A 20,296-nucleotide genomic window follows, 5' to 3' on the forward strand; every position below is an offset into this window, starting at 1 on the left:
ATTTTCTGAAATTACTATAGTGCGTTTGTTCTCGCTGCTGAAACCTAGGCACATTGTCAAGAACATCGGCACTTTCAATCGCAATCGAGTCCTGTCCGGATTAACTTTTTGAGCATGATATAAAATGATCCCTGGTATATGTTCAGCAACCAGGATCAAGTTTGTATAAAGTATCCGAAATTCATCTGTAGAAATCATGTTGCACCCGCACAGTAAACAGGAATGAGCAGGAGGAGAGCACTAGCACAACAATGTTACCAGAAGCCAAGCGGTAGCTTTGCTGAAATGGGTAAGCAGCTAATTGTTGTGTTTATGGAGACCGTGCTTTGGCAAGCAGTTTAACGACCCTGTGAAACACTTCATCCATAGGACGTCAGAATCGTGACCCAAAGTGCATGCACCATTTCGGATACAAATAGGACATCTGCTGGATGTCAGTATTGGATACCCTGTTAGGAATGTCTCAGTTATTCCACATGGACCTTTTTTTTTACATGCATGTGAATATTTTTTCTCCAGTTGATGCTATGTCTCACGAGTTTCTTAGTAGCAAAATTATGTTTATTCGCATGTTCAAAAAACAATCCGAAGCTATCATGTCTGCAGGCCTATAGCGAATAAAGTTCAACATGCAGTTTCAGCTCTTGAGAGCAATTGATTATCGCACCGCACTTGATAGGGAGGAAACTCGTGATTCTCATACGATGTCCGCACTCTTGACTACAAGCTCCAACAAAGAAGGAGCACAGCAGAAACAGCCATGCACCTCAGCAACCATTTCAGGTTGCCAAAATGACATTTATTGCCTATTGTGTTTAGGAAATAGGACTTCAATTGCTCAATGGTGCCCGCTGCCAGCCCGACCCAGCGCGTTGGGTGCATCGCACAACGAAGAGCAGCGCCACCTACGCAAGACCTGAATCAGAGGAGCAGCACATGCCGCCCGTTGGCGTCGCCTAACAACTTCTAGCCACCATAACCGGGGAGACGTTGCTCAAAATCGTCATTTGCATGGGGTACGACTTCTAGGCGACAAGCAAACACGACAACCATCGCATCGCTTGTCACCGTCGCGCGCAAAATTGCTTGTATTGGGTTTATGCTTAAAGAATACAAACCTGCCCACACGACGCCTTTACCACAGTGAGTGGTAGGAAACCTACGGAGCAACACGTATGAGTGATTCCAGCGCTGCCGCTTCTTTCGCTACCAGCGGCGTGAGATGCGCCTGTGCCTCGCTGTCTCCGCACGCTGCACTGCCCCTTCTAGTTCACTGTAACGTGGGTGCACTTATACAATTGATGTCGACTCTCTGGCTGGGAGTGCGGCGCCCGTTAGGAGGAGGGCAAACTGCGCTTGGTTTGAAATATTAGCGCCTTCCGTGGTGTGTAGGGATGTAATACTAAGCAGACAAGATCGTGGTAAGGGGCCCTTCAACTCTTCGCTACCACGGGAAAAAGGGCAGTTTTTACTTGGTGGAAGGGAGTATTATTTGGCGGCTATGCACTAATGCCTTATTTACATTGTTTGGTATCAAAATGTAGCTAAGAGAATTTCCTATTCAATAACATAAATGTTGCATATATATTTATTACACAAATTAATGAAAAAATGTTTTAGTGTAAGAATTTCTACATTGGGGGGGAGGTTATCGTTCTGCTTGAAAAAGGTGCACAACCTTAAAGATATCAGTAATTAAAGAATTTCAGGATATACATTTTGTAGCCTATTATGTCCTAAAGAGATAACACAAGTTTCAGGAAGTTTTGCAGAAAACTGTTCTTTCCGCAAAAAAGAAAAATTAGTGTGGTTGAGTGGCGTGCCATTCCCCAAAGCAGTCCCTCATTGGGATGAAACACAGATAAACACCGCATGGTTCACATAGCAGAGCTTGCAGTTACGGCGCTTCTTTTGCGCCTTGCGCTTGTGCTCGGACTTCTTTGGAGGAGGTGGAGGGTGACTATGTCTATCGTCCATCCCAAAAATCTGGTTTACCAGCTCAATTCGAGATGCAAGCTGATCAAAGCCAGCCATTCTAGAGAGCTCCTCTATCTCGGGGTGATGTTCCCTGTGTTCTTGGAAAATGATGAAGCTGTTGACGACAGCAATGTCAATGCAGTGGAAGAACAGTGTCTTCCACCACCTTACACACTTCATCAAGACATTATAAAAAGCAATAAGTTGATCAGACTTGTCAACACCAAGCATGCCCTTATTGTAGTCTTCTATCAAAAGAGGCTTCCTGATGGGGAGCTTTGTCCATTGGTCTCCTCGCTTCACTTTTTGCATTGCAGTGACCCGATTGTTGGCAGTGTGTGCTGTGCGTATCATGTTTACAGCACAGCTGTCTTTCCACTGCAAGCACAGCACATCACAGCACCGCAGCCAGCGAGTGTCCCCTCGTGTTGTTATTTTTTCCCAAGTGGAGTCTTTCAACTGGGAGGGAAATCCACAACAATCTTTGCATGTTGCTCCGCAAGAGAGAGTTTTCTTTTCAAGAAGACGTTCAAAGAGGGAGATGGACGTGTAGAAGTTGTCAAGGTAGATGATGTAGCCTTGATCCAAATATGCATCACACAGGCGGGTTACATCATAAGCCAGTCCCTTTGAGCTAGGTGTTTCTCACTTCCCGGTGTAAGCACTGAATTGAACAGTGTAGCCTGTCCTTGAGTCAGCGAGGACCCATAGCTTATACCCCCATTGACCCCCTTCTTGCGCATATACTGCCGAATTCCCGATCCTCCTTTTGATTTAACCATTCGTTCGTCCACGAACAAATTTCAGTATGGCTGAAAAAGCTGCCCTGACACGTCATTCATATGCTGCAGTAGATGTGCGATCCTGTGCAGCTTGCCATTGTGGACAGGGTCAGTCTTCTCTGGGTGCATGACACTGAGAAAAGCAAGGAAAGAAAAAAAATCTGCTCCTGAGGGCATAATCTTTAGAGGAATGAGGCCCGAAAATAACTCCAACTTATTCCAGTATAGATGGAGGCGAGGCTATTCCACAATTCCTATGTAGGTCAGGATTCCGATGCATTGCATTACTTCACCGGGACTGAAATTTTTCCATGAGTCGTCCTTTTCTGCGTAGGTCTGCGGCTCTAAAATATGCGTCCACACATATTTGTTCATGTTTTCACAGATAATGTTGGTTAGCTCTGCAGTGAAAAATAGTTGGAAGACATTGACGGCCCGTATGAAGTGCTGTGCATTACTCCGGAGCCCGTCGCCAACTTCGAACCCCGGGTTTCTTCTCGCAAAAAACTGTACGCACTTTACAGCTGCTGGCAAGGAATCGTTTCTGTATGACATTGAGGCTCTGAAAATACATAATGTAGCTTTGAGTACATGCTCCACCGCCCATAACTATTTATTAGTAATCAAAATGTGCGCCGCACATAGAGCAGACACTCACCCGCTGGGTGTTCCGGCTTGATTTGATGCATCCTCGTCCTCGGTGCTGAACTCTGATGTGTCCATATCTTCTTCAGGCTCACTACTACTGATTTCATCCACAAAATTAGCTACAGAAACGCTACATTGGTGAGAAACATGTCTTTTAGGAGCGTCTGCGCGATGACGACGCCATGATCGACGCGCTCGCCTGACAATTCGAAACTTTTTGCGGCGCGGGGAGACGCACCGGAAAGCAAAAAACCAACAAAACATAGCGATCACGTTGTGTTTCCCACTTTCTAACCTAGATGGCCCTAGGCGCTCGCAAGCCACGTGAGAATTTGAACTTGAAATGCGTCGATCAAATTGATTGATTTGAATAGGCGCGGTAGCGAAAGAGTTAGGTAAGCAGACTGTGCTGCAAGGGGATGCATAGCCAGTTCAAATAATTTCTACCCAGAAAGGTTTTAAAATTTTTTTGCTACCACGCAGTTACAAGCTCAAGAAGGTGAGTGAACTAAGGTTTATTTCCTTCTAGTCGTCAGCTTCATCTGGTTTACTACTACAATGTTGCATATCCACCATAGTAGCCCAGTAGCTACGCCGTTCTGCTGATAAGCACAGGGTCGCAGGTACCGCGTACCATGAGGCACGCGGTAGTGTGGAGCTCCATATTTTGACTATTTGGCTCCTTTAATGTGCACCCAGTGCACATTCTTGTATTTCACCCCCATTGAAATATGGCCGTACAAGACGGTAGGCCGCTGACCGCCGCAATAATGACGTCCAACAGCGCCTGCGATCTCATTAACGTGGATTTAAATGAACTGGTGTTCTCGGTTTTGTAAGCGCAAATAGCAAACGAAATGAAGTACTTGCAAGCCACCAGAGACGAAATGCTGTCGGATCATTGCTGACGATCACGCCAGTGGTTTAGTACATAGGTGCTGCTTTATGAAACACTCGCACACGTGATCAAATGTGAAAAACAAGCTGTGGCAGATTTCTGTCACTGTGAACGGCGATAGAAGCGATCACCTGGGCTGGGTGGTATGGGACCCGGCCCTATACGACGGTGCCGGTCGTGGCCCGCGCAACCTTAGCTGTTGGCTGCGGCCGTCAGTTCGCTCCATGTCTGTACCAACTGTACGTTTTATTTTGTGCGCGAAAATTCATTCGCACGTGTAGGCCTATTCGTGACATACACACTGCAGTTTATGTAGCTGTGCTGCAGGCGTATGTGAACATGTGATAGGCTATCTACACGGGGCCGTATTCTGAGATGATCCATTCCGGCGATACTATCGCCTTGGCTATGCCTTCGCCATCTATGCACACTGATTGGCCGTTTTAGCAAAATTGGATGAGCTACGTCATCTGAATTTGCTCAACCAGCCATCAGCGCGCACCTGACAGAACTATCGCCGAAGTGGATCGTTTGAGAATACGGCCCCAGGTGGCTCAGTTTCTTCAGATTAAAATAAATTACTTATTAAATTCTTTATTGAAATGCCAAATTAACTGTGTATTAAGACTAAGTTTGCACTTATCTTCATCATCTTATATGCAACAATAAAATGGAACAGCAAGTTGAAGAAAAAATACTTGCATCTTAGTATGATACATATTGAATGCAATGTTTCAGAAAGATCTAACTTATGCAGAGCTTCCTCTTCACATTAGAACAGTAAGTTACTGCTCGAAAGCATTCTTTTCTTGCTTTAAACAGCAAATTTTTCTGCTCCAAAAGCATATATTTCTGCTCCAAACTGTGATTTTACCTGCTCCGAAAGCTACTCCAAAAGACAAAGTGCTGCTTCCATCACTGAGGAGGAAGAACATGGCAAATAACTATCTGTCAAGAGGGCTGATCGAAACTTCTTATGCAAGCAGTGGGACTTTTGGGGCCAGGTTCATCAATAAGGTTGTGGTGTATAATTTGCGCATAAGTACATCCTACTCTAAATTATTTTGTAAATTATATAAATTTTATTGATTATAAATGTTCCTGTTGCATTTTCAGTCTACAAACATGCTGAAATAAACGTGGGGGACATGCTTGTGAAAAATTGCACAATCGCACAGCCCCGGCCATTCCAGTGCCGCAGATTGATGCCTTTCTATTTAGCCAGTGCCTCGCATGACACCTTCTGTCCCTGTATGAAACTTTGGAGAAAGTTTCCTGGCCAGAAGAAACGTATTGAAAGACCCTGGTATGGCTAACATTTTTTTATATATCTCAAGAATTACGTTACATAGAAAGCTGATATTTGCTAAAGCATTGCACAGAGTCCTTACATTTAAAATTTGTTTTCTCTGTGCGAAGCAACATTGTTCTTTTTATATAACTTTTACACAATTGTTGCGCCGATATTTTTTTCCTTCATATGCATAAAAATGATGTTTTGGAACTAATATCATCAGAAAGGGAATTTCTTTCTCTACAGTTTGATACTATACACTTAGTATCATATCAAGCATGCTCTGTGAGAGGAAAATAAATATTTACTAGACTACCTGAAAACTAATTCTTTTGCCATGGGCAGGAAAGTGTTAAACCGATTTTCATAGAACTTGATCAGGGGTGCAAAAACTTAGAATTATTGGGTTCTGCCTGAAAACAAAGGACCCTAATACAAGTGCCTATTTCAGCCCTTATCTTAGCTAAAATGAGGATTTAAATGCCTAAAACTCGCACTTTTAGTGCAATTGGGCATTGATCTAACATGCTCATGCCCAGCAGCAAAACACCATATTCGCTCACCCTGCATGGCATAGTCGGAGACTGATTTTATTGTCAAGTTCAAGTTTCTTATGCCTACGAAATACCCAAGAAACCGGTGGTAAAGTTTCTATAGCTTCAAAGCTTTGTCTTTAGGGCTATTTACACAATAGGGTAGTAACGTCAAACAAAAGAAACTACACCCGTCACGGAGTTGTGAGAAAATGTTTTTGTAGCATGCATGATTTGACCTACAAATAAGGCAGCATGGGGTGCGGCAGCTTAACCTGACTTGCGCAATGCACATGTGCAGAGGATCAGCAGAGGCGACCAAGCAGGCGCAGCTTCTGATCCAGGGCCTGGTCCAGGAGCCTGACCGTGACCTCTCGGACATAATGGCCCAGCATGGCGTTGCGGCTCCAACCTCCGCAAAGGCATCGACATCTTCCTCGGACCATCGAACCTCCTCCTCCTCGTCAAACCACATGGTGAGTCATGCGACTAGCTTGTCTCGCTGTGCATTTGTCACGACTATTCTCTTCATTTTGAAGCAACTTGATGCATTGCTCTAATGCCGTCCCCACTGTAATGGCATTGTATGGATAGCCAGGGCTCTCCCTACAAAGCTATTTCAAGTTACTGTCTAGAGCGACAGTGGTGATGTCCTAGCAGCAATCTGGTACAAACAGCATGGGGCACTCATGATGGACAGCCGAGACATTTGGGGTGCTAAAGGACTTGAAACAAAGCATTGAATCTGAAGAGCAGTACACGCCATGAAGAAAAAATGAGCAAGGTCCATGTCCCAGTTTTGCTCGCTGCAAATAAGAATGGCTTGGGCAAGCTGCAGCCATGTGTTATCGGCAAGAGCAGGTATTTTGTTTCAAGAATGTGAAAGGCCTCTTGGTCCAATACGTATTCCACGATAAAAATGGTGCAGATCCGACGTACTGTAGGAACCAGCACAGAAGCGAAGCCTTGTGTGCTGGTTGCTTTGATTGAGGATAAGAGTGGTGATGATGATGGCAAAAGCTTAATTCCTTCAATGCTATGTGGTGATGCCCAGGGAGCTCCAAAGGGCATTGTGCATTTTGGACGTGGTGCGGTCAAGAGTTTCCTTTCCTCTCTGACTTGCTCCTGTCATGTATACGCACGCTTTCAACCCCCCCACCCCCCACTTTCCTCCATGCGGCGTGCCAGACAGCAGCAGCCATAGTAGCAGCAGTGGGAAAGTCGAAGGAAGCGGCAAAGAAATCTTCGCTTTAAAATGTGAATAACACTCGCTCTTTTTACTGAGCCACTCTGGGCATGTCTGCGCCACAAGGCTTGTCATCTTCTAGACTGGTAGTTTCCACGGGCAACCAAAGACAAATCCAATCCCAACCCTCTACTTGGAAGGATTTTTACATAACAGCTTGGATTTAACAGAACCATCACATGCCACATTGCACTTCTAGCGGAATGGCGATCGGGGCACGGTGTGTGAAGTGTCATTTGTTCAATTAAAGCAGAAATGCAGTTCAATGAAGAGTTTGGCTCATGGCTCGCTTTCTTTTGAAAGCGCGGTCAGAGGAGATAGACCAGTACAAAATCCCCGGCTATCACAAGGGTAATGTAAAGCAAATGAAATGTATGCCTATTTTTCACATTCAACAAGAACTGTCTGCACAAAGTTTCAAATGAAGCCGTAGGTGGCTTGAGAAAATAATAATCTCTACTTTGTAAGTGGCCAGCAAGCAATCAACATTCCATCAATTAAAAATATTTTCCAGACCTTTCCTTACGAACCGGCTTATCAGTGCTGGCCTGCTAATTTTGTGTTGCCTTTAATAAGGCTAGAGCATACTACACATCTAGATATCTAAGTTACTGATATCTAGCAAGGTTCTTGTTAAGGAACGTCATTAGCCTCCTGAGCATGTGCAGTACTGTGTTAGTTTGGAAGCATAAACGTTTGTGCTAGATTTTCTGGTATTCAATATTCTATTTGATATTAAACTTTTTTTTTAAATTTGATTGTATATTCAACATCTACTATGTGGTATTTGCACACCCCTAATATCGTATTTGCTTTATTTTAAGCACCCGGTTTTTTTCACGATCGCGATTCATTCTCACTTAGATTCGAAAAATCCGAAATTACCCCCTCCCTCTCCCCCCACTGGTTTTTTTTTTTTTTTTTTTTTTTTTTTTTTTTTTTTTTTTTTCAGCGATATCTTAACGAGACTGATGCGAGAATTAGCATTTTGTTTGGCACACATTCAAAGGAAAAATACCTAGGTGCAGACAGTGAATCCACCGCTTGTGTCTGATACTTAGTCACTTTCACTGCCACTCAAGTCCATCATACCACTTGAGCAGCCGTTCTCAGTATCCCACAGCAGGTCGTCTTCCGTCACCTCGGGACTCCAACTGGCCCAGCTCGACGACAGAGTGAGCAAGTGCGCTTGGTGGCCTTGGCTACGTGTACTTCCTTGCATGCAAACTTTTTCCAGATTTCTTTTGTGAAGATAGGTGCGGGGTGCTTAGAATTGCAAAAATACGGTAAATATCGTACTCATACCTTGAAAGTCTGTCATAACTGGGAGGTGTATTAGGGCCTGCGTGGTGTAGTGGTGGCTTTGGCCGGAGGGTGCAGGATCAAATCCCTGCCACAGAAGTCACATTTTGATGGGGGCGAAATGCAATAACATTTATGGTGCCGTGCATTGGGTGCACATTGAAGGACCCAAGAATTATGTATTAGGGGTTGTATTACTGTCACTATTTACATGAAGCCAGAGTTCTCCCCATGATGTATGGTGGGGAAAATGTTGCCCAACTGCTTCCGTTTACCGCCCACCACACTGATTGACCGTCCACCCCTTTGAGGGGCAGTTGGCAATTATAATGTTCCTTTATCATGCAGGAAAATATTAGAAAAAAATCTGAAGGTGACAAACTCGCTTTCCCGGTATGCTGCTGCCAAAAATTGGCTAGAAAGTCGGGCTTTGGGAGGGGCCTTGACATCAAGGATTGCGCAGCCGCCATCTTGGTAGTGTTGTAAAGAGGAGAGATTGGCGCTGTGCTTACACTAAAATAAAGAAATATAAAAAGTAAAAACAAAAAAGAAAAAAAAAGTGGAATAACTGATATTGAGGTTTCCTCCATGGTAATTCATTACTGCTGCTACATACACACAGGAAGTGCTCCTGTTGGCTAACTAGAATGGCAGGCTGTTCATTCATTTATTCTGGTGATATTTGGCAGTCGCGCAGGCTGCATCGCTAGCTTGCGTCTCTTTTGCTAATGTATTTGAAAGGTGAAAGTCTTGAATGTAACATGCAAATAGCGAATGGACATACTGAAAAAACAAAAAGATATTTATTTGCATGTGTAACCCCCTTCAAAAATTTTTATGGAAAGCCTGCATGAAGCCGTTGACTTCCTTAACCAATCTTGTTTTGTATCATTGCACTTCAAACAGAGCCATAAACTGCGTGTTCATTCCAGTACAATTTGCGAGGCGGAACTCTTGCAGCAGGGAAATTTTCAATTCATAATAGTTGCTCTGTTCTTGCAGTCATACTCAAAAAAGTGCTGGATAGGTTTATCTATCCTATATCTTTATCTATAAGCATAGGTTTATCCTGAAGCTGCATTTTAAAACAGTTTTCTATCAAAGCAACATTTTGGTGGGCTGATGAGGCACTACAACTTCATATGGCTCTCGGCTAGACTTTTGTAGGAAAATTAAGTGAATGGAACCTTTATTGGCATATCTTTCAGGCCCAGGACTTGGGGCTAGATTAAAGCTTGTTGTGTAAAAACTTTGCCTTATATTCACAGTACTTAAGTAAGCACAATACATTGGTAGCATTTGCTACTCGTTACGTGTTCAATTCAGGAAGTCACTATTCAAATTGCAGTAAAACACGTTGTAGGGCTAGCTGGTGCATAGCTTTCAACAGTGACGGCACACTAAGAAGGAACAAAGACAGGACAAGGCGCTACTGCAGCTTAGTACTTTCAATCTTCACTGGATCCAGTGAAAAGCATACTAGGTGAAGCCAATCGTAGAGCAGGCGGACCTGTTGCCATATCTCCGGACGTAGAATTCGGCACATTCATTTCACATGGCCAAACCAACGGTCTAACACAACTGAACAGAGCGGTGAATTCTGTTGGCACAAGTCGCACAAGTTGGGACAAAAAAGCGCCTTGTCTTGTCTTTGTTCCTTCTTAGTGTGCCATCACTGTTGGCGCTTCATCTTTTGAAAAAAATTTTGAACACTATACAAAGCTGTGGAATTTTCATTTTGTTCACATAGTGTAAGGACAGGAGCAGTTAGTTAGTCTACAGAGAGCAAGTCTGATACAAAAGGAGGCTCTTCTGAATGATTCTGGTGCAGGAGAACTCCTGTTATTGCTCAGATGGTGCAGTTCCTAAACACACATAGAGGAGGTCATTTATGCACAATAGTTACCAGCCATTGAAGCATTTCTCACCTTAGGCAGCCTTGCTGTCTCTATTAGACAAAGCAGTTTATTATTTGGCCTGTCCTCGTCATGTTTGTATTCCTTCATAATGATGCATAATGCTCCAGCTCCTTCATTGAGTCTTTTACTCCACTGCGTGCATCTGTCACATGCTTTTTTTCCCCATAATTGCCATTATTGTTGTGCACCAGATTTGATTGTAATTTCCTTTGTTTCTCATTCATAAGCTTCTCAATTGACCTGAAATCCAGTTAACAGCATTACATGTATAAAATAATGTAAATAATCCTTTTGTTGCCATAGTTCGTAGAACTTCTAATTTCGATTTTTTTTTAGAAATTCAGAATATTCGATCCAATATTCGAAAGTAATGTTTTTCTCAAATACGTTTTGCAGTCCAATTTTTTCCAGTTTTGCCGCACCTACAAATAACAAGTATGAATTTGCTCATGTAAGAACGAGATAAAAGGGGGTTAACCGAGGGGCCTGATTTTGAGCATCGCATGCATAATCAGAAGACGTGGGATCGTTCCCCCACCTGCGGCAAGTTGTTTTTTCATCCACTGTACAAGTAATTTCATTTATGTTTTCCTTGGTGTTTTTGTTTGTTGGCTTCTCATAATTTGCTCATGTGTAATTCTGGTACCTTTAAATAGCTGCTTCTGCTCACAATTACTTCGTACATCTATGTTTTTCTACATTTGCTAAACACAAATTTTCATCAACAGTACGCTATCTTCACTTCGTGTTCTGAATGTCGTGTCCTGAAGGCCACCAGATTACATGCTGATAAACATCTGCCAGTTTAAGCTGAGAGTAAAATTGGAAGCCCATTTTGGTAAAGCCTTATGGAACTTTTGTTTTCTCCTTTGCTGCAGGGCTCTTCTTCAGTGCTAGTCTCTGGCAGTGGTGGTAGCAGCAGTAACAAGCTCAGTCGACAGGGCAACTCGGCCAAGGTGGTGGGTGTGAAAGCTGCATCAACACCTGCACCCTCTCTGCCACCGTTTGGTCAAACACGCCCTGCCCCTCGGCCTGGGATACCTACACTCTCGGGTGGAGGCAGCAGCAATAGCAGTGGAAGCTCTGCACCGGTGACATCGTCTGCAGCACCACCATTTGCCTCGGGCTCAGCTGGCTGGGGCACTCTAGCATCGTGCTCTGCCTCAGCAAAGCCTGTTGCGACAGTGGTAACAACTGTGACAACTGCATCCGCAGTAGTCACTGCAATTCCGTCTATGTCATCCACTTCAGCTGCTGTGAATGGGACAGCTGCTACATCAGCATCGTACACCCAAGCTGTTATTTCACCAGCCAAGAGCTCAAGCCGTGCAGCTTCTGCTGATCCGCGTCCTAGTTCATCACCAAGCTCGGGTGGTGGCAGCCCTTCACCGACATTAGGCAGTACTGGCCACGTGGCAGCGTCGTCAACGGCTGCTGCAGCAAGCAGTACCTCTACAGCCACTTCAGTGCCAGCTAGTACCTCCTCGACCAACACTGCGCCAGCTATCAGCATTCCGCAGACATTCTCGCCTTTCAACAACGTGTTCAGCAAGGAGACACAGCCGAGTGTCTGGGGCCAGCGGGAATCCTCCAAGCCTAACTTTGCCTCCGTGGCCGCTTCCGGTGTGTGTGGCGTCCCTAGCTCCAGTGGCGGCAGTGTAGGAAGTGCACCAGCACCGCCTGAACCTCTTGTGGATGCAGCCAAGGCTCCTGGCTATCGAGGCAACCTGCACGTGTCACCGCCCAACTTTGGCCCTATTGGCAGTGGGCCACGGAGTGCCCCATGCACACCCCCCATAGGTGCAGGGGCACCACCTTCACCTCCTTCCCAGCCGCAGGCACAGTCCCAACCACCAACGCAGGCACAAGAATTTTATGAAAGTGCCTCTGCGCAAACGACAGGGGTGCCACAGGCAGTGCAAGCTGCCCCACAGCAAACATCGTCACGCATGGTGTTTGGTCCACCCCACTATGGGTCATCAGCACCCGAGCTGGCACCACCCCAGCAGCAACAGCAGCAGCAGCCGCAGCAGCAGCAGTCACAGCAGCAGTCACAGCAGCAGCAGCAGCAGCAACAGCAGCAGCAGCAACAGCAGCAGCAGCAACAGCAGCAGCAGCAGCAACAGCAACAGCAGCAGCCTCAGCAGCAGCAACCAACCATCCAGAGTACCCTGAACCCCAATGCACCGGACTTCTCTAGTAGATCAGCACCACCAGTGATGCTTGCGGCACCATTCCCGCAAGTGGGTGCAGGTCACCACCACCACCACCTCACCCCCCACCACCACCAACACCCAGCAGCCACAGGAAGTCTTCCTGGAATGCGAATGCCTTTTGCACCACCGCAGGAATTTCTGCACCCAGTGCAAAGTGGCAGCCACCTTGGACACCACCATCAGGGAGCAGCAGGAGCGCTGGGAGCGCACCCTGGGGTATATCCACTGCAATTGATGTCACACCTCCAACAGCAGTACTCTGGTCTAGTGGCCCCTGTGGGACAGATGCCCAAGGGTGCCGACCGCGCACCGCTTGGGGTGCGGCTTGCGGGTAAGTAACGACACTCAGTTTCTGCATTGAATTGTTTCTAACACATGAGCAGATTTTTTGTTTTTTTTTTTTCATATTCATGTTGTTGGCTGTCTCTTTTGGTTTTGTTGGTATGAAGTTATGCTGCATATACAGTAAAATCTTGTTAATTCAGATCTCACGGGACCACAAGACATGTCAGAATTATCCGAATGCCGTATTAACAAATAAACAACAAGAACAGCATTAAAATCAAGCTGGAGCAGCATACCTTTACTTGCTGAAGTACTGCGTTATGGGCCTCTACCTTTTCGCATAAATCCCAGCTGTCATGACAATTTTTCTGAGTCCTAAGTGGTCAGCAGCATGGTCAACAGGCTCTCTGAAGTGCCTAAACAAAAATCTTCTAGAATTAAAAGTGCCTCCGTTGCCTCTCTTGAGGTGCAATGAGGTCGCGGCTGCTTCTCCTCAGATGGCCTTTTCTCATCGGAATTGTGGTCATGCTGGGAGCACATAAGGTCATTTACAATTTCTTTTTCGGTTAGCCAGCCAGCTGTGGCAACAGTATAGTCGGCAAGCGTCACATCAGTTTGCAAAACAGCGTCAAAGCTCGGGCAGTAATCGTCGCTGGACTCCGCCTGCACCCTCTTCGGTTACTGCCAGATCCTTGGGCTCAAGCCTAACAAAACGCCGAAACAATTGCTGATAACATGATGAGGTGTGTTTTTCCACACCTGAGTGATCATGTGCACCGTGCTAAGTAGGTTCACTTTGTATTGCATCCAAACTTGGGAGCACAAAAGCATCAGCTATAGCAGTTCTCTTCGGTATTTAGATTCCGCATACTGAATAGCAAGGGTTGAAGAGCAGAAATAGTTCAGTAGAACCTCGTTCATAAAAATATGTACTAACGGGGAAAACGTATGATCCAAAGTAACTAAAAAACTTTGGCAGACTCGACTATTATTATCTACGTAATGCGAAGCGTCGCGCGGATCGTTGCAGCCCGAGACGCTTTTTGTTGTTAGCGTGGTGTGTTAACCCCTTAAGTGTTTCAAACAAGCAGAGCTTTTGCTACCAGAATACGTTCTCCTCTCGAGTGTTCAGGATCAGAAGCACTCGTCTATGGCTTAAATCGCATGTCGCCCACCAGATGACGCACCTGACGATTTCGGTTTCTCCTGCGGCAGGAGTGTGGTTTTCGTGTGAAAACATGGTGTCCGGTGGTGACGACACATGCATAGTTCACCCGTCAACCCAAAAAGGAAGCTCTTCATCTTTATCTTCTTCCAATGAAGACGATTTGGATACCGATGTTTATCTTGTGTTTTGAAAGTGAAGAAGACAGTGATGACACTCAATTGAGCAGTTTTTCTGGTGATAACATCTCTGAAGTGAACATTGCGAGTGTTCGTCAGTGGGTGCAGCTTGGTGTCGACAATCCTGGTGCAAGCCTCTTCAGTTTCCATTTTTGGCCATTCTAGGCAAGACTTTCAATTTAATATCGCCAGGTGACCGTCTGGAGTGCATATAGCAGTTTCTCGACGATGAACTGATTACACTAGTGGTCGATGAAACCATTTTAATGTGGCTGAAAAGCTAAAATGCTCTCGTCCCAGTGAACACTCCCGCCTCAAAATATGTGTACCAGTGACCAAAAAGAGAACCTGCTATTGCAGGGAGTAAGTTCAAAACCTCCGAACAGCAGTGGTACTGGTCCAAGAACAAGTTGTTGTTCACACCTATTTTCGGAGGTGTGATGCCCTGTAACCGGTTCTTACTAATAATGTGAATGCTGCACTTTGTGGATAATGCCAGCACCACTGACCTTAGTGGCCATTCACAGCCAAAGCTGTGCAAGATATGGCCATCTTTTGAACGATTGTTGAACTACGACTCGGCATACATACGAGAGAGAGACATATGGATAGACAAAAGTCTCATGCTCTATAATGGCAGGCTACGATGGGTGCAATACATCCCACTGAATATAAAGGAGTAAGATTTGGCTTGAAATTTTACATGCTTTGTGAGGCATCATCGGAATATGTGTGGGATGTCTTGATCTTGTGGGAGATACGGGGTTCTCCTCCGTACTCTTGGGACAAAGGAACGACAACACAGTAGTGCAAACAGTCACAAGGGCATTTATTGCACCTTTCATAGATCAATGCCTGCTAGCCGAGTTGCTATCCCCAAAACATGCCGATGGGCGCGCGACAAATCTAGAAGTCCGACTTACCGCGACCGCATTGCGAGCGAATATGTCCGCCCCATGCTGGATCCCAACGCCTGGTCGTTCGCGTGTACAGTCGCGCGAATGGTGGCACGTTCGAAGGCGGCCACGCGAGACAGTCTCGCAGAAGCATCCGACGGCGCCCATGCGGACGTCCGCGCCCGCCGACGACCTCGAACCAAAGACCACGCGTCTTGTCTCTCGGCGCCCGAGCAACCCCGCCGCGACAGTCGCGCCATCTCTCGCACCGCGCTTGTACCACCCGACCGCCGCGGGCGCCAGGCCACGCGAGCCGTGCGGGAAAACAGCATATCAGGGGATGCGCTATGCGGGAAAAACATCAGGGGACGCGCGAGAGTCGCGCATCCCCACAATCTATACCGGAAAAGGCACAAATCTTTGCACACCAACAAATCTTGCACCCTGTTCACGAATGGGTACCAAAGTTGTTATGAAGGTCCTCGAGCCCTTTCTAGGCACGGGGTACTTCCTGTACCCCGTGTACTGCCTGACGATACTAGACAACTTCTATACTTTGACAGAGCTCGTAGACCTCCTTATCCAGAACCGCACAGATGTGTACAGCTCCATGAGACCAAACAGAAAGGGCATGCCTCCAGATTTCCAGACGAAGAAGCTTAAAGGGACCCTGAAATGATTTTGTACAAACATACTGATTTGTTCAAGTAGGTTCTTCTGATCATTAATTGACGCATCTTAGTGCTCCGCGTAAAGCATGTAATTTATTATAAGGTGTTAAAAATGTACATCGCTGCCGATCGCAGCACACTGCTCGACGGAATTTTCAGTCGCCCCTACCCATATGGCGTAAATCACCCAATTGACGTCAGTAGGGCGAGCTATCCGATTGGCTCCCCAGGGCGCATCATCGATACTTTTTCCACCTTTATGGTGAACAAATGATGTTCGTAATAGTTGGAATGTTAGTTAATTTGTTTCTATAAATAGAAAGTAACAGAAAGAGAATGCAGAAGAACAATATCTCATTACAGTTAAGCACTTCTGACACACATCAAGCGTCATCTGCTTGTGTTACGAGCTCCATTTTGACGAGAGCTCCGTGGTCAGAGTCAGTATCAGTCTTTTTGTGAGCACTGTGATTTGACTGTGTTGCATTGTGGACTGTAAACGTAAGCCACTGGCAATTTGTCAAGCTGCGACATCGTGTCCCTCTGCAAGGCAGCAGACGATCGGACTGGCTGCAGTGCGTCGAACTGCCGCTATCCGATCAGCGCCAGGATTTGCGCGTTTGCAGCCATCACTTTACACTAGAAGATTATTAACGCAATAGCGTTTTGAGAGTCCGGTATTAGGGTAAACGCAAGCGTAAGGGTACAGGGCCTGGCCGTTTGACAGTGTCGTTTCACGGGATGAGCAGAAGCGCAAATGTGAATGGTCTGCACGGTGCAGCCACCTGGTGGCACAGAGCTCAACCACACACAGTAGCAGTAACGAAATGTATTCTTTGCTGCTGGTGTGAATTTTTCGCAGGAGTGTAATCGTTAACACATTGTTTTTGTAAATGTTTAAAATGTTTTAACACTTGGTTAGAGCAATACTAGCTCTTTCTTGGGCTGGTTAAGCTCTACGCCAATGGGTGGCTGGACCATGGAGACCGATCAGGCAGCTCACGTACGTCTACGCTAAAGTTCCTTCATCAGCTTGAGTTTATGCCTCCACCGTTGGGTCGAAACGTTCAGCTAGTGTGCTATTACCAGAATAACAGACACGTTCGGCGCTGCGACAAAATGCTCGCAACGCACGCAGCAAGCATGCTCGCAACGCACGCACGCACGCAGCAAGCTGCAGCAAGCAGTACCTCTACAGCCACTTCAATGCCAGCTAGTGTCTCCTCGACCATTGCGCCAGCTATCAGCTGGCGCAATGTTTGAAGCACTTTCCTACTTACATCCTGCCAAGCCGATGCAGCGCCAACTGGAAAATTCTTTATTTGCTGTCAGAAGCAAGGAGAAAAGGGGAAGAAAGTTTAAAAAAAATGGCTGTGGCTTAGCTAAGGTTAAGCCCAGGATGCGAAGCATACTAGCCTTTATTTTAGTTGTTGAACCACTGTTTAGCCTGGTGAACTGGTGTTGCTTGGCTATATTTGGTTCGGCTAGACGAAGAAACAACTCATGCGTTACTCTGCTTCGCCTTCAAGAGTGGAACGCGACAGCATTCCCGTCGACCCGCCAAGGGGTGTAAGACAATGGGCTACGGCGCAGCGACTACGCGCCGCGCATTGGACGCGGTGAGCGTCGAGCAACGCAGCGTTCGGCGCGGCAACGAAATGTGCGCCTGAGCAAGCGACGCATGCCTGAGCCTTAGAAACAGCTCGTTTCTAAGGCAACACCGCATTCACTAGAGGCGCATTTGTACCGCTTTGAAGCATCGTACTCGTGGCTCAGTGGTAGCGTCTCCGTCTCACACTCCGGAGACCCTGGTTCGATTCCCACCCAGCCCATCTTGCAAGAGTTGAGCCAAAGCCACCTAGAAACAAGCGCAGCTGCTTATATACCGCCGCGACGCCGCGAGCGACGGCGCGAGTTGGAGCCCCGTTTCTCCTCTGTCGTGATGTCACGGTGTCACGTGGTCAGCCTTGAAGGCGACGCTGCGAGCGACTGCGCAAGTTGGAGCCCCGTTTCTCCTCTGTCGTGACGTCACGGTGTCGAGTGGTATGGCATGGGGTCAAAGGTCATTGAAGGCGACACCGCCGCGCCTGAGGAGCTGGGTTGAGCTCTAGTAATATGCTTCGCATAAAAGAAACTAGGTTTTGGCGCGTCAGCTGCAACAAGCCGCCCTGTTTTTAAATTCACCACATAGTCCCGAATCTTCCAGAGTGAAATAGCCAAAGGTTGATTGCCTACACAAGTGAAGAATGATGAGACGTTTGCGACTGTCTTCTTTATGTGGTTTGTATTTTTTACTAGCAGCAGGCAGCTGGTTTCCTATGTAATGTTCAAAATAAACTGTATTGTGTTGATTCGACTTAGCATGTGACTCAGCAATAAAAGAATAGGCACTTTTGGTTAGGAACTTATCAAAAAAAAAAATAATAAAACACTTAAGGGGTTAAGAGGGCAACAGGAAACCGAAACGAAATCAAGTTGGTGGGTGGCGCCTAATGCCGCCCAAGTGAAACGTGATGGTCATATCGCGCCGCCTGCAGCAGGGAACGGCAGTGCGTTTAGATTATCGCCTACCAAAACCATGGAGTATGGTACCAATGACACTAAAAGCCATGTGCTGTAAAACAGATAGGTGAAGATGCTTATTGCAATAGGTTTGGCGGCGATAGCCTTGAATGTGGTGGCGTCGACCTGGACAAGGATTTGCTAGTACCGGAATAAGAAACTGTGCGCGCCGTCGTTTTCACGTGAGACAGGCAGGCGAGTATTGCAGTGAAGCCGCAGCGGCGGGCAGCTATGTACTGTTCTCAATTGTGCACACCTCGTGCATTTTCTCGTTTAACGGGATCAAGCGATCGGAAAACCTATCAGCCGATCGCAGTTTGGCAACGTACTGAATGTTGGTGCTGAAAAATCGTGTTTTCCAGGAACGTATGAACCGGTAAAAAATTTGCATAACTCTATTGGGTCGTTTTTTGGGTTCTCGATTGCTAACGTTGGTGCCGGGAAAACGTATGTAATAGGAATGTATCAACTAAATTCTAATTAGGCGGAAAAAAAAGCAACTTTGATGCTTTTCAGTTCAATAATGCAGGGAAGTACCTGCAATTGTGGATTATCATTGTTATTTTGCACTCCTTGGAAGAGAACTGTGGGTCCAACTGCTGCAGCCAGCCTCAAAAAATATCTGAGGTCATCGAAGCCTTTCTTTTTGCCCAGTATTCAACAGGAAAGCTTTTGATATTTTTGAAATAACGTGGTTTTGTGGCCTTCCCAGTGACTACAAGGGGCAACCGCTCCGTCCCAGTCATATTGTCAGCAAGAACCACAGTTATTGTTTGCTTGCATTTTTTGCCACTGATACACAGGTCTCCTTTGCACCGTCTTGTCTGAAAGAGCCTTAAAGGAGAGCACCGTCTTGTCGGCATTTAACGGATCATTTGGGGAATTTGCAGCGATGTGCTGAAGTAGCTGCATGTTTCTCCACTCAGCGGTCACGTTTTCATCGAAACTGCCCTTTTGCCTGCACACACTTCTGAAAACGATTCATGCCTCTCTCTGAACCTCTCTAACCAGCCTTCGGAAGCCTTGAATGAATGAGTGTTCGTCGTTGCACGCTTTTCCACTTGTGCCATTATCAGATGTCCACTCAAAGGCAGGTGCGCATTGCGACTGTCACTCACCCACCAAAACAAAGCTGCTTCCAGCTGATGTTGAGCTGCGGTTCGCAGCCACTTTCTTTGAGCATGAAACTTTTTGCCTAGCATGATTGCCTAGCATGATCTGTTGTTTGTTCTTAAAATGTGTCCAAAGTGCTTCTCTTCATGTCATACCTTTTCATGACGACTTTGATTTTAACTTTAGTTGCAGAGTCCTTGGCCACATACTTGTCGCTTTGCCGGCGTTGCCATCAGTGTAGCGCAGAGTGGAACGGCATGCACAACACAGCAGCTATGAAAAGAGAACGCTCCATGAGAACAGCCAATGCGAATGCTACAATAACAGGAAAAATGCTGCAGGCAAGCGAAGAGAACAAGAAAAGAAATGAAATAGAAAAGAAATTGCATCATCATCATTTATTGACCCTTAAAGGCCCCTGTTGAGGTATTACATAAGGGGGGAACATACATAAGAAAAAGAAACGTACAAACAGTCATGACTGAAGTAAGAAACAATAATAATAAACATTCAGAAGGGCAAAAGAAGGTGCAATCAAATGAATGTCAAACACAAAAAGTAATAACCAATGCACTCAAAAAAGTGTGTAGTAAAAAGTAAAATCCATTAA

General features: G+C 46.0%; 1 protein-coding gene and 1 pseudogene across 1 annotated transcript in view; one reads left to right on the forward strand and one right to left on the reverse strand.

Moving 5' to 3' along the window:
- Positions 1-20,296, forward strand: part of LOC126516797 (ankyrin repeat domain-containing protein 17-like) — a 228,066-nt gene that overhangs the window by 168,125 nt on the left and 39,645 nt on the right. Inside the window, exons 25-26 of the mRNA XM_055063998.2 lie at positions 6,434-6,608; positions 11,478-13,146. Of these exons, the coding sequence (XP_054919973.2) occupies positions 6,434-6,608; positions 11,478-13,146 (1,844 nt within the window). The remainder of the gene's footprint in view (positions 1-6,433; positions 6,609-11,477; positions 13,147-20,296) is intronic.
- LOC140214244 (piggyBac transposable element-derived protein 4-like) lies at positions 1,621-3,978 on the reverse strand (annotated as a pseudogene).

The sequence above is a fragment of the Dermacentor andersoni genome, chromosome 1 (assembly GCF_023375885.2).
Source record: "Dermacentor andersoni chromosome 1, qqDerAnde1_hic_scaffold, whole genome shotgun sequence".
NCBI classification, from domain to species: domain Eukaryota; kingdom Metazoa; phylum Arthropoda; class Arachnida; order Ixodida; family Ixodidae; genus Dermacentor; species Dermacentor andersoni.